The sequence below is a fragment of the Schistocerca gregaria genome, chromosome 10 (genome assembly GCF_023897955.1).
Source record: "Schistocerca gregaria isolate iqSchGreg1 chromosome 10, iqSchGreg1.2, whole genome shotgun sequence".
Classification (NCBI taxonomy): domain Eukaryota; kingdom Metazoa; phylum Arthropoda; class Insecta; order Orthoptera; family Acrididae; genus Schistocerca; species Schistocerca gregaria.
Window position 1 is genome coordinate 200475286 of NC_064929.1, and position 19374 is coordinate 200494659.

The 19374-nt window shown below is 39.1% G+C and overlaps 1 protein-coding gene across 3 annotated transcripts in view; it reads left to right on the plus strand.

The window, feature by feature from the left end:
* LOC126293717 (activin receptor type-2A) overlaps positions 1–19374 on the plus strand; it is a 110175-nt gene that overhangs the window by 4036 nt on the left and 86765 nt on the right. The window contains exon 1 of one of the 3 annotated variants that reach the window (XM_049987028.1): positions 9519–9579. The exons of the other annotated variants lie outside the window; for them this stretch is intronic. Coding sequence (XP_049842985.1) covers positions 9555–9579 — 25 coding nt within the window. The 5' untranslated portion in view covers positions 9519–9554. Of the gene's footprint in view, positions 1–9518; positions 9580–19374 lie in introns of those variants that run through there. 3 annotated transcript variants of the gene reach the window in all.

The window sequence follows — 19374 nt, forward strand, 5'->3', positions numbered from 1 at the left end:
AACAGCAACAAAAGCAAAACGAGGATAATGCAGTGTAGTCGAATTAAGTTGAGTGATGCTGAGGGAATTAGATTAGGAAATGTGACACTTAAAGTAGTAAAGGACTTTTGCTATTTGGGGAGCAAAATAACTGATGATGGTCGAAGTAGTGAGGATATAAAATCTAGACTGGCAATGGCAAGGACAGCGTTTCTGAAGAAGAGAAATTTGTTAACATCAAGTATAGATTTAAGTGTCTGAAAGTATTTGTATGGAGTGTAGCCGTGTGTGGAAGTGAAACATGGACAATATATAGTTTGGACAAGAAGAGAATAGAAGCTTTCGAAATGTGGTGCTACAGAAGAATGCTGAAGATTAGATGGGTAGATCACATAACTAATGAGGAGGTATTGAATTGGGGAGAAGAGGAGTTTGTGGCACAACTTGACCAGAAGAAGGGACCGGTTCGTGGGACATGTTCTGAGGCATCAAGGGATCACAAATTTAGCATTGGAGAGCAGTGTGGAGGGTAGAAATGGTAGAGGGAGACCAAGAGATGAATACACTAAGCAGATTCAGAAGGATGTAGGTTGCAGTAAGTACTGGGAGATGAAGAAGCTTGCACAGGCTTGAGTAGCATGCAGAGCTGCATCAAACCAGTCTCAGGACTGAAGACAACAACCACAACATGTATAGCAGACACAAAGCATTTGATAAACAGTATGTGTTGTTTTGCAAATTGCTCTGTCTTTGATCCCAATGGTGTGCGTGGAGTGTGTGTTAGTGGTTGGGTTTTGTGGGGCAAGTTTTACGGCAAGGAGTATTGCGTGGGTAGGAAACTTGGGTAAGGATAATGGTTGGAGAATGTCATAAGGATTGACAGTGATGATGTGGGAGTTAGGAGGGTGACAGTGGGTGATGTGTGTGGGGCAGGATCAGACCTCATTTCAGAAGTTGACTTCTCGTAGTAGCCTTTCTCATGGTACAACTTTCACCACCCCATCCCCGTGTGTGTGTGTGTGTGTGTGTGCGTGCGTGCGTGCGTGCGTGCGTGCGTGCGTGCGTGCGTGCGCTGTTGCACGCATGCTCGTGCTTGCGTTAGGTGTATTCTCAGTGGAGTGAAACATAGAGTATTGGAAGTTTGTGCTCTACCACTTGATCTTTTTAATTCCATACCTGTTGCCGCAGCTTACCTTGTGACAACTAGCAAACTGGGAGTGCATACACAAAGTACCAATTTCTTGTGAGAGATAAAAGAAAAGATTCTTCTCACTTGTGTATGATTAGGCCCTACATTGTGAATTTTTTTCATGGTGTATTTTACAACAGTACAATTGTTAACAAATATACTGACACAAAAAGCAGTGCTATATTTTCACTGGTCACTTCTGAAGGCAGGTGACGGACAGAAATAAAAGGTTGATGGTTTTGGCTGGTGATGTATTGCATGTTACATTTTTTTCGTGTTCTTGTTATTGATGCCTTGAAATTTGCCGGTGTCAGTAACTGAAATGTGTCAGACCACAATGTGAACATAAAAGAGTTTTCATATAGGCTACAGTCTAGATCTAGACCAGAGCTAGTCACGGTGATGTTTCTCTACTGCTCATGGGTTGGCAATGCGCCAGTTTCATGTAGCCGTTTGGATAATTTCATGTAACCAGTATGAGCCGAGAAAAGAGCACAAAATTGAAACTTTTCACTTCAACCAAGAGGTTTACATTAGGTTGGAAGTTGATGATTTGGTGGCATCGTGGCAGAACCAAAGAATGGGTCAGGTATAATGAAGCTGACTGATCTGTAATATAGCTCCAGGTCTAGGCTTTGCTGGGAGATAATTTGGTTTTGCATTGGTGAAGTCAACAAATATGCCACGTAAAAAGAAGCATTCTGTGCGAATGAAAATTGTGGTGACAGACTGATACGTAGCATGGCCTGAGCTCTAAATAAGTATGTCTAAATAAGTTTGGGTTAAGAGTTGGTGAAGTCATGACTGTGTCACCTAAAAAGGAACTTGGAATGAAGGTTGTGGTGTTGAACAGAAATGTAGTGTTCCCCGATCCCTAGGTTAGATTGGGAGATGACTGTTTGTTAATTGGTGAAGCCAATGAATGGGAATACAATATCTTAGACTTGGTGAGGAGATGATCTACGGTGTAGCCCAAGTTCTCTGTTGAGTTGTAAGATGACAGTTCGGTTGTGAGTTGGCAAAGCGGTATCAGACTGGACAGTGATTGCATATGAGAGCTACTGTGACATCATTCTCGAATAGTGCTCATGTGTGGGAACCTCAGCAAATCAAAATTAAGGAAGAGGTCAAAAGTACAGTATCGTCATGTTTTCTGTTCAGATTATAACACACCAATGTAATCAGTACCAAAGTTTTTTGCACTTTCCCAGGGAATTTAATTTGTGTTTTCAGATGAAAGGTGATGATACTGTGAACCATTATTTGAGAAATTATGAGGCATAATATTTCAGTTAGGCTGTTAAAAAATTTTACAGCCTCCTATCTGAATTTAATGTATAGAGTTCACATGACAAGGGAAGAGCCTGGTGTTTACGTGGTGACATCCAGTTGTTCGATATACATATCAAATTGGAAAGGGAGGCTTATAAAATGCATATTCCTGACATTGGCAGAATGAGGCCACTTAGGAAAGTATATAGTGCCATCACAAAGGGAACTTGGGGTATCTTTGAAAGTGGAGTTGCATATAAACCTTGCAAATACGATGACATACTTGGATGTATGTTACACTGTATAAAGAATGATTAGCTTGATTGTTTACTATATTGCATCAAGGAACAGCTGGATGTTCCAGTTACTCATTATTAAGACTTTTATTCCCTTTAATATAAGAATAATTTTATAAAATTATCTGTCAATACCATAGAGTTCTCTGGTGGGATTGGGCTTTGAAAAGGAAAAATTCTTGTTATTTTACAGCTCTTTTTATTTATTGGTTAACAGCTACTACTATTGTTACGGAAAATCAACCAAATTGTAAATTCGACTACTGTAGTGTCTTCTGTCGAGTTTATGACGTAGTGTTGCGTTTACTTGACTTGTAGTCTGTATTCAGCTGTGGTATAAGTACGAACACTGGCAGTTCACACATTGATCTTACGTTTTGTACACAATTTTTTTAAATTATAACATGCTTATGTCCAATGTGTTCCACGATCCTTATACATACATTTGTGGTATGACATGATTCAAAATGCAGATGGCAGGGATTGTATGAATTGTAAAGTTGAAAGTACATAACTTTCCATATGTATGGGTAAGCCAACTGTATTTGGTTGTACCTTTTTTAAAATTATTATCCTGTCAATATGGTTCTGTCCTTGCAGGTCCGAAGGTGGTAACATAGTATATATTCGGTTTCAGTTCTTTTGGACATGACCGAAAGAACACTCATAATTTTGATCCAGCAGCCATTATGAATTAAGACACAAAGTAATTAGACATGGGTGTCTGTGGATTTTGAGTGAAATGATTGGGGCAAGTTGAAAATTTATGCTGGGCTGGGATTCGAACCTGGGTTTCTTGCTTACCAGGCAGATGCTCAGACTGCCAAGCCATCCACACACAGTCGTCATTGCCACTGCACGAACTGTCCTAGCATGATGTATATATTTTTTGCAACTGCACGGAGTACCCTAACACACACGTTATTATGACCACCAACCTGCTATCAATATTAATCCATCTAGGCGATAGCATCACCTCCTGCCAAGGAATGACTGCTAGTCAGACAAACACACCGTGCATGTAGTATCGGTAAGCATACTGTCTGTGTGTCGGACAGGGAAGGTGCACAATCGTAATTTGACCGAGGACAGATTGTGGTGGCTGGGAGGCTCGCCATGAGCATTTTGAAAACTGCACGACGTGTTGAGTTTTCGAGAAATGCTGTGGTGAGTGTCTTCAACATGGGCCGTGACCAAGGTTAAACTACGTCCAGATGTAAAAGAGGATAGATGGCGAAATGTGGTGAAAGTAACATCGGAGTTTAATTGTGCGTAGAGTACAAGTGTGTCTGAATACATAGTACACCGAAGACTCTTAGCGATGGGCCTCCATAGCCTATGACCCATACACGTGCCAATGTTAACACAACATCGACAACTACGACTGAATGGGCACATTGCCATGAGCACTGGTCGTTGGCGCAGGGGCAGTGTGTTGCGTGGTCTGATGAATCCCAATACCTACTTCATCATTCGGATGGGAGGGCAGGAACCCATTTTCTTCGAGGGGAATAGCTCCATGACACGTGTACTGCGAGACCATGACACACTGGTGGTGGCTCAGTTATACTCTGGGGAACATTTACGTGGACAGCCGTGGGTCCAGTGGAGCTACTGCAAGGCACCATGATGGCCGAGGCGTATCGTACTGTGGTTGAAAACTATATACATGCCTTCATGACGATTGTGTTCCCCAACAGCAGTGACATTTTTTAACAAGATAATGTACCATGTCATAAGGCCAGGAGTATAATGGAGAGGTTTGACGAACACAGTGGCAAGTTCCAATTGATGTGCTGGCGCCCTCCAGCTCGGCAGATCTGAACCTGATCGAACACATCTGCGATGTGATTGAACATGACATCAGAGCTCATTTCTCCTCTCCCTGGAATTCATGGGAATTAGGTGACTTGTTTGTGCAGATGTGGTGCCAGCACCCTGCAGTGACCTATCAAGGTATTATTGCTTCCGTGCCACGATGCATTGCTGCTATTATCCATGCCAAAGGTGGACATAGCAGTGATTATTAAGCAGGTGGTTATAAAGTTCTTGCTGATCAGTGTGTGTGTGTGTGTGTGTGTGTGTGTGTGTGTGTAAGGTGAGGCAGCCAATGGTCTCTTCAGTGCAGATGCATACCAAGCTCGAACTTTTTTGGGAATCGGTGAAATGCCATGAGCTATGAGGATAACGGATAAGGAGCACTATATTACTGGTGTTTGGATAAGTTGAGACTTTTGGTCCGAAGGGAGATGTGCTAAGAGAGTCTATGCAGTTGCTGTGACCACTGTATCCAGATGGCACGGTGGTCAGACCATCTGCGTAGTAAACAGGAGACCTAGGTTTAAATCCTGTTCCCGTACAAATTTTTCAGATTCCCCATTCATTTCAGTCAGTGCCCGCTCGGAGCCAATGTCTGTAATTCCTCTGTGTCTTGATGATAACACAGTCTTACTGAAACTGGTCATCTAAATAAATATTTTGCTAGTGATCTTGGCTGTTTGGATTTTTTCCCTAGTTCATTGTATAAAATGCCCTCTGGTATGCTAATACAGTGATATTTAAACTTTCCATTGTGACAGAACACTGGAGTACAGTCGTATGATATGTTGGGCCTGGGAATCTCCCAAATGGATTCACTTTCCCAGTGGCATTATGGACACAGGTGTTACAGGTCACAGGCTGCTGGACAGTGATGACAGTAAGCTGTTATCCTGACAGAAACATGCCTCCCATCAGAATGAATTTTTCACTCTACAGCTGATGTGAAACTTCCTGGCAGATTAAAACTATGTACTGGACTGAGACTCAAACTCAAGACATTTACCTTTCGTGGGCACTCTGTTGCAGAATGAAAAATTCACTCTGGAAACATCCATCACTCTATGGCTAAGCCATATCTCCACAATATCCTTTCTTCCAGTAGTGGTGGTCCTGCAGGAGAACTTCTGTAAAGTTTGAAGTTTGGAAGGTAGGAGATGAGGTATTGGCGGAAGTAAAGCTTTGAGAATCGGTTGTAAGTTGCGTTTGGATAGTTCAGTAGGTAGAACATTAGCCTGTGAAAGGGAGAGGTTCCGAGTTCATCTTCGTGTGTCATACCGTTTTGATCTGGCAGGATGTTTCGTACCTCCTGTTGATTAGATGTTCATATACCATGTGCAGCTGAGGATGGGACTGTTAACTTCAAAACTGATCTTGACACAACTACAAAAATTAAAGATTATTTTTGCAGTCAGGGGCAAATTTATTTCTAATTTCCATTAATACCTTGACTTGCTGCATGCATGCACAGGATGTCTGAAAATACAGTATGTAACTTCCAGTAGCATATTCTTCCAGAAACCAGAGATCAATCTCCGCAATTTTTTTTATGACTGTTCAATGAAATTTCAAATTGAGGCACTTTCTGAGTTACATCTTATGGCCAGCCAAGCTCTCATGCTTGGTAACATTGACCGATGTATTAGGTTACATTTCAAGAGGGAGGGGGGGGGGGGGGGGGGGAATCTAAGGAGGTATTGGAAAATGAACCGACGTTCTCCACACAGATGGCAGCATTGCTTATCGTTTGGCTTTTGTGTATTCTCCGTCTTTGCTTTGGACTTTTTTGCAGTATTATTTGTACTTAACATCAATAATGTTGTGTTACACATTGTTCTTTTGTCATAGGACCTAGGCCATATAAAGCAAAGCAGGTAACTCTGCTGACTAACCAAACTTTTAGGGACCAATATATGACGGACCCTGTCTTTTACATTGTAGGACACATTAGTCACATATATATTCTGCAGTTGGTTTTTACACATCCTGTACAGTTTCTCAACCTTTTAATGACAAAATTATATGGGTGGCAAAAGATCCTAAACTGAGTATTATGAGATGAGGAAGAAATGGTAAAAAATGACTATTTTGTTTTTATTGGCAGAAGCATGTTACACTTTGGTAGCAATGGTTGAAGGTGACAAACACTAGTCTGAATGCAGGCATTACGCCACTCCATAAGATTTTGCTTTACTTTTTCTGTTATCCCTGTTGTCTTGGCAGTCAGATAGGAGCTTCTGCTGGTGTTTCATACCCTGTCAACTCCTTGAAACCTCACAAGAAAAATCTGACAATTGTTTGTGTTGTTTAGCTGCTCATAGGTGTTAATATTGAAGTGTCATCATGCAGTCACAGATTTCTTATTTAATGCTTGCCTATTTGATTTGATTATAGTTCTTGTTTTGTCTGTGGAGGAAAGTGTTTTTAGGGGACAGTAGATGCTGTGAAGTTATCTTGCGTGAAACTGTTGACAGTGCTTGATGAAATGAATGAAAGTTGCTCCTCTGTTCACTCATTGTGAACGTCTGCTAAATAAAAGCAAATTGATAATATAAGTTTCTAAACAGTATGTGGTGTCAAATTTTTGTCACTGACAAGAGACTGTTTATTCAGTTAAAAGATTTTTTGTTTTATTTTTTTTTTTTTAATGGAAGAAACAGTTAATACCCTTCGTGAATTCACACTAATAAATAAATTTGATGTTTTGTCAAGTGTGTACTAAGTGTATGCTGTAGTTGATAGTTGTTATTTCCACAAAATTCTGGAGGGCAACGGAAAAAAAGAGTTCAGACTTATTGACGTTTGGAAATCAGCTGTAACTAAATTTATGATTTGTTACATATCTGAAATGTTACTGTGGTAATGATATTTGTGAAAATAGGTCCTTCTCTTTGATAAATTCTTACTTAAAAGTGAAACCCGATAATGCTGTAGTAATGCAATATGTCATTCTTACGTGAGATTGAAAGTTGAATCTATTAACACTGTGTGTCAGTATACCTCTACAGCCATCACAGAATTTGTAATTGTGCGGTCAACAAATGTAGGTCTTATGTAGGTACCTGAAAATGTCCTAAGTCCAAATTTGTACAAAAGTACAGAAACAAACAAAAAAAAACTGTTAGTGGTAGAATGGAATGGTTTGAAAATGATTTCCAACCCTGAAACAAGTTCAAGATGTAATTGTGCAAGTACGGCATTAAGATACGGCAACAATACAGCTTTGAGTTGCATTAGAAAGGTACATGTGCTCTTTTAAGTTTGTTTGAATACTAAATGATCTTACTGTAATAAAGGTTTTTTGGTAGAAGTTGTTGTTTTGTGCCTTAACTATTTTAATTCTGAGAAGCAAGCTTGGCAGTGCTAAATATGTATGGGAATTGGCTATGTGTCCTAATATCCTCCCCTCCCCCCTCCTCCTCCTTCATCTCCGCCCCCACCGTTCTCTCCACCTCCCCACCCCATCCCCATATCTCCACCTGTTTCCTCTTCCTCACCTTTCTGACTTAGGGTTGAGAGTCATTTGAAATGAATTACTAGATCAGTTGCGGTCATCGGTGTACGGGGTATGGAAGTGCTGGATCTGTGAGGACAGTAGCTTCAATGAGAGTATTTCACATAGTTTTAATTCACAAAAGGTAGGGTGATGTAGTTTTGGACGATTCAGATTCCCTAGTAGTATTCTAATCATCAGCTGATGAGCCATAAATCCAACTTTTCTTTTTTGTGTAAAAACCAACTGCAAGAAAGGAAATTAATCAGAAAATTGTTCTGTATACAGTTTTTGTTTAGTCTTACTTATAAGGAGAAGGAATAAATATGTGTGAAACAATTTATTTAATCTCTGTATGTCCATCGTTTCATAAATGGTTGCCGGACACGACTGTTCGATACAGGATATCAAATTAAATGCCTTTCAGCCCTCCAGTTACCGAACTTACTGTATTTTGTTACCAGTTTTGCTGATTTAGTATGCCATCTTCAGGCCCGTGACCGACGTGTAGGAAGATTCCATCTTGATTCTGATCAAAACAGGAGCCAGCAATACTGGTATTAATAGATTTATGCTTGCTTCAACCATCATCTGCTGAACAGTCAGCAAATAAAATAAGTTTGGAAACTGGATAGCTGAAAGGTGCTTAATTTGACATTTGATCTACTGACAATTTATTTAATGGTTTAAATGCCCTGCTACTGTTGTTAAAATTGACGAAATTGTAAATGTTCACAGCAACTTATAGTAGAGCAGTTTCTTGCTCGCCGTTGGTTTTAGCAGAAAACCTATACATGTTATTTAAAAAAAAAAAAAATGTGTACAGTAGTACTGTGTAAAAATTTGAAGTAATTTGGTTAATAGCTTTTCAAGATTTTTGGAAACGTTAAATATTGTTTATGTATGTAGTTATTTGACATTAATTGGTCGAGAATTTTTTGAGATCTTTGGTAACAGTGTTTCCCATTCATATACTACACTAGAAAAATACGTAGCCAGTGTCCTTGTGAATGTTTATTAGAATACTGTGTAAAAATTTGAAACAAATTGGTCAAGAACCTTCCAAGATTTTTGCCACCACTGTTATATAACATCTTGTATTTATTATAGGAGTGTAGATTTGGTTTCCAGGAAGTAGTACAAGTGACTAAAAGAGGCATTGTAATTCTGTAATTTTGTGCACTGTACCTATCCAATCTGATTGTTTGTACCCATTTTATTTTTTTCCCTTCACATTTTTATGATCAGTCATTCATTTGAAGACGTTTTACATCCATCCATGACCCACTGCAGCAGCATGCTGACCAGTAAGAGCAGGGGCCATTGTCCTCCCACCCGACAGTCCTTTAAGGAGCTGCATTACAAGCAGTTATTGGGATCTCTTATCTCAATGATGCTTTTGTGGGCTCAATCAGACCAAGTTAGGGCCGTCCACTGCTGCTGCCCTGGTAGGGCCAGGCGCGGCACTGCTTGCTTGTGGGTGCCACTGAGAGGTCGGGAGGCAATCATGTCAACTGCACCCAATTCCGGCAGTGAGTACATGCTCTGTATATTCTCACACGGCATATTGGGACTGGTGGCCATTTACGTTTGTGAGAGCCTACTTTGCATGTTAGTGAGCATGCACATATTTTCAGAAAGAGATAAATGGTTTTTATTTTGTGTGTGTGTGTGTGTGTGTGTGTGTGTGTGTGTGTGTGTGTGTGTGTGTGTGTGTGTGTGATATGCCCTTAATAGATACAGTATTAAATGCAGACTGATATATGAGCTGGTAGTCCCAGAGGAAAAACTTAAATGAGCCTAATAAGTGGATTAATAGTAGTGCAGTGGAAAATGAGTCCACATTACTGAGTGGTGATAAGCTTTCAGTAGAGGCAATGAAAGCAAAGTAAGTGTGTGTATGCAGAGTCTCATTCCTTTGCAAATGGATATGTTTTGCATTGTGAATTAGTCCTTTTGTCATTGTTTATGCTACTTTCCATTTGCCTTTACTACAGTTTGTAAAATTAGTTGTGGTTCAATTGCAGTCCATGTTAGAATTCCCTATTTGTTGTACGAGTTATATGTACTCGTGTATGATTTTACTTTTTTTTTAATCGCTTAAGAGCACAAACATTGTGACTTGTAATTTTGACTTATTAATGATGTACAGGAAATGAAAAAGGTCTGGCTTTAAAAAGGAGGCATTCAGATGCTATACAAATACATCCCAGAGTGATTACAGGTACTTGATCTTCTCACTGTTACACCTTGTATTCAGACTTGTGGGGACGTCCCTTTTGTGTTAGAGGTGCAAGTGTGTGTGTGTGTGTGTGTGTGTGTGTGTGTGTGTGTGTGTGTGTGTGTGTGTGAGAGAGAGAGAGAGAGAGAGAGAGAGAGAGAGAGAGAGAGAGAGAGAGAGAGGGGGGGGGGGGGGGTTCAAATAAATTAGACCAAAACGTCCAACACACAGCATAGATTACATGCTATATGAGAATAGGGCAGGTAGCCTATGTGGAGTGAATATCAGTATTAAATTGTGGATATTTGATTCAGTAGTCACATGGGGGGCGGGGGGAAGAGGGGGACATAATGTACCTGACAAGTGGATTCAAAATAGGAATTAAAAGTAAGTGTGTGTTCAGAGTATTGTTTCCTTGCAAATGCACATATTGCATCTTGCTTCAGTCTTTTTGTCATCATTTGTTGTATAGTTCCATCTGCATTTACTGAATTTGTAAAATTTGTTGGTGTTCAGCTGCGGGCCATGTTCGAATTACTTATTCTTTTTAGAAGCTCTGCACTTTCTTGTGTATGTCTTTTGTATTTCGCAGGAGCACTGGATCATTGACTCTTTTAATGAATTACTATTAATTGACAGGAAATGGGAAAGGTTTGCAGTTTGGCTTCAGAAAGGAATCGTCCATTTGTTACTCTTTTTTGTAGGAAACATTTACAGGATAAATGGTCACAGAACAGTAATAGGGACATCTTTTCTGATTTAATAACAATATTTGATAATATGGGTTAGACTATATCGTTACGAAAGTTAGAGGATGAGAGAATTGAGAGAAACATTGCCAATGGTTCCTGCTGTACCAGTAAAATAAAAAGCAGGAGGAAATTATTTTATCATATTTTTCACCCTCGGGTCGCAGAAATGGCAGTGTAACAGTTTTTGACTTATTAGCAGCTTGTCATCAGATGATCTTTTAACAAAGAAAGGAAGCAAAAGGAGGTGTGTAAATGACTAGGGGTCTAAATTAGAAAATCAGACTGGCTTCTATACACAACTACACACAGTTGTATGTGGAAAAAATGGAAAATTATTTAAATAAATGTTTTATTGATTTTTTATTATGTCAAGTGTTGCTGGGCTTATACACGCACATATGTGTAAGAACAGCATTTATCACACAACAAAGGGTTTTTTATTAATAGTTAGCCAAACCACCCTTTGTAGCAGTCACCATGCGAGGCATACTGTCTTCGCATTGCAAAGACATCTACTTCAATTGTTGATTCTGATTGCAGTGAGATATGATCCTTTAAGTCAAATTTATTTTATTTGTGACCTAGCCTTTGGCTTCTTCCCTTTTTAGCAACTTTGTTATGAATACATCAACAATTTACTGTTAAAGTTTTGACACTTGAAGTGTTTCTGTTCTTCAGGAAATTTTTTGCAGATTGTATTGTGTGGCAGGTTGAACCATTTTCCACTGACTATTGGACTGAGGTCAGTAGAATCACCTTGACCATTCCAGTAATTACATTTTCCGACATCTTTATCTACATCTATATGCATAACTCAATGAGCCACCATATGGCGCATGGTGGAGGGTACTCTGTACCAGTACTACTCATTTCCTTTCCTGCACTCACGAACAGAATGAGAGAAAAACAGATGTCTGTATGTCTCTGTATGAGCCCTAATCTCTCTAATCTTGTCTTTATGATCCTTACGTGAAATGTATATTAAAAACAAAGATTCCAAGACTTACCAAGCGGGAAAGCGCCGGCAGACAGGCACATGAACAAAACACACAAACACACACAGAATTACTAGCTTTCGCAACCGATGGTTGCTTCTTCAGGAAGGAGAGGGAAAGACGAAAGGATGTGGGTTTTAAGGGAGAGGGTAAGGAGTCATTCCAATCCCGGGAGCGGAAAGACTTCCCTTAGGGGAAAAAATGGACAGGTGTACACTCGCGCGCACACACACACACACATACATATCCATCCGCACATACACAGACTGTTGTGTCTGTGTATGTGCAGATGGATATGTATGTGTGTGTGTGTGTGTGTGTGTGTGTGTCTGTGCGCGAGTGTACACCTGTCCATTTTTTCCCCTAAGGGAAGTCTTTCCGCTCCCGGGATTGGAATGACTCCTTACCCTCTCCCTTAAAACCCACATCCTTTCGTCTTTCCCTCTCCTTCCTGAAGAAGCAACCATCGGTTGCGAAAGCTAGTAATTCTGTGTGTGTTTGTGTGTTTTGTTCATGTGCCTGTCTGCCGGCGCTTTCCGCTTGGTAAGTCTTGGAATCTTTGTTTTTAATATATTTTTCCCATGTGGAAGTTTCTTTCTATTTTATTTACGTGAAATGTAGGTTGACAGCAGTAGAATGGTTTGCAGTCAGCCTCAAATGCTGCTTCTCTAAATTTCCACAGTAGTGCTCCTCAAAAAGAATGTTGCCTTCCCTCCAGGGAGTCCCATTTGAGTTCCTAAAGCATCTCATTACTTGCTTGTTGCTCGAACCTAACAGTAACACATCTGGCAGCCCACTTCTAAGTTGTTTCGAAGTCTTCCTTCGATCCGACCAGCTGCAGATCCCAGACACCTAAACAGTACTCGACAGTAGGTTACACTATATACAGTATCCTTTACACATGAACCACACTTTCCAAAAATTCTCCCAATAAACTGAAGTCAACCATTTGCCTTTCCTGCTACAGTCCATATATGCTCATTCCATTTCATACTGGTTTTCATCGTTGTGCATAGATTTTTAATTGACATGACTGTTTCAAGCAGCACATTACTAGTGCTATATTCAAAAATTATGGACTGTTTTTCCTATTCATGTGCATGATCGTATATTTCTATACATTTAGAGCAAACACCATTTATCACACCAACTAGAAATTTTGTCTTAAGTTATCTCATATCCTCTACAGCCTCTCAATACTGACACCTTCCCATACGTCATAGCATCATCAGCAAAGAGCTGCAAATTGTTGCCCACCTGTCGGCCGGATCATTTATGTACACAGAAAATAAGAGAAGTGGTATTACACTTCCCTGGGGCATTCCTGATGATACCCTTGTCTCTGATGAACACTCCCCATTGAGGACAACATACTGGATCCTGTTACGTAAGAAGTTTTTGAGCCACGCTCATATCTGGGAACCCATTCCGTATGCTTGTACCTTCGTTAACAGTTGGCATTGTCGCACCGTACCAGGTGTTTTATGGAAAGCATCTGTTGCTGTCCATTCATATTTTGATGATATTGTGGAAAACCGTTAAGCTGACTTTCACACAAACGGTGCTTTCTAAAACCATACTGATTTGTGGATGGAAACGTTTCTCTCTCAAGAAAATTTGTTGTATTTGAACTGAGGATATGGTAAAATATTCTGCCTTAAACCACCGTAAAGGATATTGGTTTGTGATGTTGCGGGTCTGTTCTTTTACCCCTCTTATATACAGGAGACAAATGCGTTTCTTTCTAGTCACTTGGGACTCTGCACTGGGTGGGGAATTCACAATAAATACAAGCTAAGTAAGGGGCTAATGCTGTAGAGTACTCTTCGTAAAACTGAATTGGAATTTCATCGTGATCTGGCGACTTATTTGTTTTCTGCTCTTTCATTTGTTTCTCTATGCCAGGAATGTGGACTACTGCATCTGTGCTGTTGTCCAAAGACAGTGTGTTGGTACGATTCTCATGCATGAATGATTTTTTTAAATGCAAAATTTAAAAGTTCAGCTTTGCTTTTACTATCTTCTATTGCCAGACCAGACTGGTCAGTGTGACTGGATAGAAGCTTTAGACTCTCCTAGAGATTAATGTAGGACTAGAATTGTGTCAGATTCTCAATAAGACCTTTTGCTAAGGTATGACAGTTATACACTTGGTCCATAGAATGTTTTACAGCTACACGAATTTCTATTAACTTATGCCAGTCTCATTTGCGCTTACTATTTTGAACCAATAGTGCAACAGCTTTTGCTTCCTCAGCATTTTTCAGATTTTGTTGTTAAACCAGAGTGGGTCTTTTTCTACCTTAATCCATTTACTTGACATATACTTCTCCAGAGTATGATTTACAATCTGTTTAAACTTTGCCCATAATCGCACCACATCCATCATGTGGAACTAAATAGTGCCATTCCATTGACTAAGTGGGATTCCAACTACTGTCTGCACTTTCTGGCAGAAACACTCTCCTAGCCATTTTGATTGATTTATTAACTCTAATAGCCAAAGTCGTAATGGGAAGATTGTGGTTACCAATCTCTTTCTCTATACTGACATAGTCGATAAGATCAAGCCTGTTTGTAGCTACAAGGTCTAAAATTTTTGATTTTCTTGAAAACCTGTTCAAAAGAACTTCACAAGACTGCCCTTTTGTATCGCCTGCAATGACGTCCCAATCAGTAGGTCCAAGTCACCTCCAACTAATATTGCCTTATCTGTGTATCTGTGTGCACTAATGATTGTAGACTTTCATTGAATGACTCTAAAACCATCACAGTGGGATTGGGTGGTTAGTAAAAACATCCAACAATTAACTTGATTTCATCTAAACCTGTTGTAGCCTATTCGGCCATATAACTTTACTGTCACACTTGAATTCGACTTCGATAGAGACAATATTTTTGTCAACCGCTATGAACACAGCCCTCCTTTGGCTTCTAATCTGCCCTTTTGATATAGTTTCCATGAATTGCTAAATATTTCCAAGCTTTCCACTTCAGGTTTCAGCCAATTCTTGGTCCCCAGCACAACTTGAATGTGAGAAGTTTCCTGGAGAACAGTGAATTCAGCAACTTTGTTATGAATACGTCAACAATTTACTGTTAAAGTTTTGACACTTGAAGTGTTTCTGTTCTTCAGGAAATTTTTTGCAGATTGTATTGTGTGGCAGGTTGAACCATTTTCCACTGACTTTGTTTTTTCTTGTTTTTTTTGAACCTGTCTCATAGTTGTGGCAGTCCATAAGGCTTTGGTGTACTGCTGCTGTCTCATTATGCCTTCCCAATCTTTTACCACAAATCACAGATCCTGTTTTGACTGTGGTTTTGTGTTTGATAGACCACATGATACAATCTTCATTTTATTTTTCTGAAGAGTATCACCTGATTGTATCTTGTTTGTCAGAATTTGAATGGTGCTTTCATCACTGAAGCATAACTGCAAAATGAGTCATTATCATGTAAAATAAAAATGGAATATTTTTTACAAGGCAAAGAGAGAAATATTTTTAAAAAATACTGGTCTTCAATCATTCACAGTGAAGTGCCTTTACTTCTGGATGCAATCCAATTGTCGTTAATCATCATGTTTTTTAGTCTGTCATTAAAATTGGTCTGCACCTTCTGTAGACCAACTCAGCCAGTCTTTTATGGACTGTTAGAGATGGAAGCCCCTGCATCTTCAAGTTTCTGTCTGATGGTGCTATTTGTTGCTGTTCTGTCCTCCAATACTATATTTTGCAACTGCTGCCCCATTTACTATTTTGTTTGGTTGTTAGGGATTCATTGCTGAGCTTTTGATTATTAATATTAGCCACTAAAGTTTTAGAAATCCCATGTTTATTTATTTATTTTTATTTTATTTTGCTATTTTGTGTTATGAGAGATTGGTTCCATAAGTTAGTTACCTCCCCAACCCTCCAATCCTACGCTCCACCAAGACAGAAAGTATGTATCCCAAATGACTACTTGTCGTGTTACTCGTATGAAAGTGTGTGAAAGTTTTTGAGATGTTTGTGAGTCGCGCCACTGAGGTGAAACTTTGCTTACTTGCCTGGTACTATCCTAGTCAGGTATGGGGAAACAAGCCTAAAACCCCACACCCAGGCTCGTCAGCACACCGACTCTTGTCAGTGATCTGCAGGGTGGATTTGACCCAGGGCCGGCACACCTCCCCATCCCGGAAGCAGCACATGAACAACACGGCTATTTGAATAGGCACCAACATTTCAACAATGGAGAAATACAACAGTTGTTTCAATGAAATTCCCTCTACAAGAATGCAACTAGTTATTAAATATACCTACACTGTTCTTAAAATTATTTTTCACATTGAAATTAGGTAATATTAGCAATCCTGACAATGCTTCGCAATTACTAAATATGTTTAGGAATTAAATATAAATACTAAATTCCTTGCCCACCTCCCCCCTCTATATGTGTCTTCTCATCCCTTCTTTTCATTTGTACATCCCCCCTTCCCCTCCAATCTCTGTGCATAACCTCCTCACCCCTCTCTATGCCCATTTCTGTCGTAATGATGAGAGTATTGTGTAAAAATTTGTAGTAAATTTGTCAGGAACTTTTCAAGGTTTTTGGTAACAATGTTTCCCCTTTATATATTACACGTGTATTTATATATTATGTATAATTCTCAAACAGATTTTTTTGTTATGTAAACATGTGACAGCAGAACTGGCAAACTGTGAATGTAAAAATGTTTTATTTCGTCTTCTGTACCAAAAATGCCATTTACTATCCACAATTACGAACACAACAAAAATCAGTCAAGCTGTTGATTTCAATTTCTGACTTCACCAGTGGATTTTCCAAAAATTTTCTTTCATACAAGTCTTGTCCTGAGAACAACAAACACACATGCAAAAAAAAAAAAAAAATTTATCATTCTCAGGTGATGATCTTGCAGACATGCAGCAATTGATTTTTGTTTGTAGAAATTATGTCATTTCATCAATTCAAATTAGTATTAATTTGGTCAGGAGCCATATAGTCCATTCTCTGCAGCTATCACTTAAAGGCATAGCAGCCAAAATACGCCATGAAAGGCGTAGCTGTGAGCAGGCAATATAATGCAGATGATGAGATACAGATAACTTGATAATTTTTTTTCTTTTTTTACCTTGAAACTGTAAATGATGTATATACAATTTGAGGCAAAGTTTTTCTCGTTTTATTTCTCCGACTGCAGTAGTGCTGTTTTCATCATTCAAATTCATCCATAAATGTATTTATATTTCTTCTTCTATAATTAAGTAATTAGGTTTTCATATTGATACTATCATTTATTCGTGACAGCCTCATACTGGCTTACAATTACATGGATCTTTCATGAGTACATGGACTCTTACGTATCCGGTACTGACTGTTGACAGCTTTCAGTTTTGAAATTCAGTATGTATCTAAATGTCGTCTTTAATGTCCATGGAAGTACAGTGGAATGGAGTAGTCAGAAGTCTGCCTGGGCAGTCTGCCTGGGCAGTCTGTATGGCATTGGTAGCTCTTTTGTACTGGACTAAATAAGACTTACTGGTATAGTTGTGGATTCTTAGTCTTACTCCTAAATAAGACTTACTGGTAGAGTTGTGGGTTCTTAGCCTTACTCTTGGGGGAGTCAGAGTGCACTTTATAACACATATCTTGTTAAATAACTGTATTACAACTGAGTGAGATGTATGTAAACACCTATGAGCTTGTCAATGCCAGCTATGCTCATTTGTTGCTGTGTCTGGCAGCAACTATGCTATCTTGCAGTTTTGCTACGAGATATTGACCTTGCCTTGGCATCTCGTTCTTCAGACAACATCACAAACTCTGTGTGGAAGGAGTGAATTATTGTTGCAGAGAGAATAGAACCAGACGTACCCTGGAAATGTTGAGCTAGTGTCAACTGATAATCCTTCCGCCACCGTAAATCATCAGAGAAAAATGGCAAACGCACAAAATTGGACCTTTTTGGAGACCAAAAATTGTAAAGACTTCATTAAATATTGAAGGATTATCAAGAGAGAAAGAATTCTTGCTGCCAGACCATTGCAAACAACATTCATAGGACATTTTAGCATTACAAGAAGCATGCAGAGGAGCAAACAACTGAAGACCAAAAATTGAAGGGATGGTGGTGATATTAGGACAGCCTCATGAACAGTATGGAAGTGGTATCTTTGTAAGACCAGATATGGAGATTGAGTCAACAAGTATCACGGATACAAACAATCTTGAAATTGTAACAATTGTGCTACAGTTGTGTAGTATTATGTTAGTGTACAAACCACCTAATATTGATTTTATTTTTGGATTCTTCCACTATTTGGTAGAACAATTCCATATATAAGACTGTTTTTGTTCTACTAATTTTTATTTATTTAAAACTAATTTTTGGCTTATTAGGCCATCTTCAGGAAACAACTAACTAGCATCTGAAAGGGATGCTGGTTCCTAGGTTGTGGTACTTAGTTACCTAAGAGCCAGCATCCCTCTCTGACACTAGTTAGTTGTTTCCTGAAGGTAAGCTAGTATGCCAGAAACTAGTTTGAGGCAAACACAAATCAATAGAACAGAAACGGTGTACTTGTTGTTCAACCTTAAAATAAATATCGATTTTACCTCCGATAAGCCAAATACTTTTCATAATCAAAACATGAAGAGTGGATTGTGAGATTTTAACTGAGAAATTGTTGACTGGGGATATAAATCAAGTGAAAAAAAGAGGAGAAGGGGGGAAGAACTAGAAAGTTGAACAGGAAACAAGGGATTGAAGTGTATTTCTGATCCTAAACTAAGACCATCACTTAATAGCAGCAGATGATAGAGAGGATATAATCCGGACATCATCTTTATTACTGAGAACAGCGCTTATTGTTTTACAAATACGGTAGACCTTTCCCAGGATGGAATGTTGCCCTTTATCTTATATAGTTTCTGGAGTTGTCCGAATAGGAAGTGTACCCTTCAGATGCCATTTTAACACCAATAAAGCAAAATGGAAGGCTTTCAAAGTCAAAAACAGAGGCAACCCTAAAGATGTACAAAGAATTTGTAAACTTGCAAAGAAAACATCAAGGAGGCATATTATACTTGGATGTAGGACCAAATGTATATGTGGACTTGACTCAAGCTCATAAGACTTGTTGAGCATCTATCGTAACAAGTAAAATGCAGATACTTTCTCATCAGATACAATTGAAGCGGGAGAACTACTGCTGTGAAGCATAGCTGAATAAAGAAGTGAGAGGTGGACTAAATTACTGTCTGGTAAGGACATGAAACAGAACACGTGAAGAGTGTGAAAATGAATAAAAAAATTGTAGCTATGCTCCTACAAGCCCACCGTTGTGTACAAGCGAC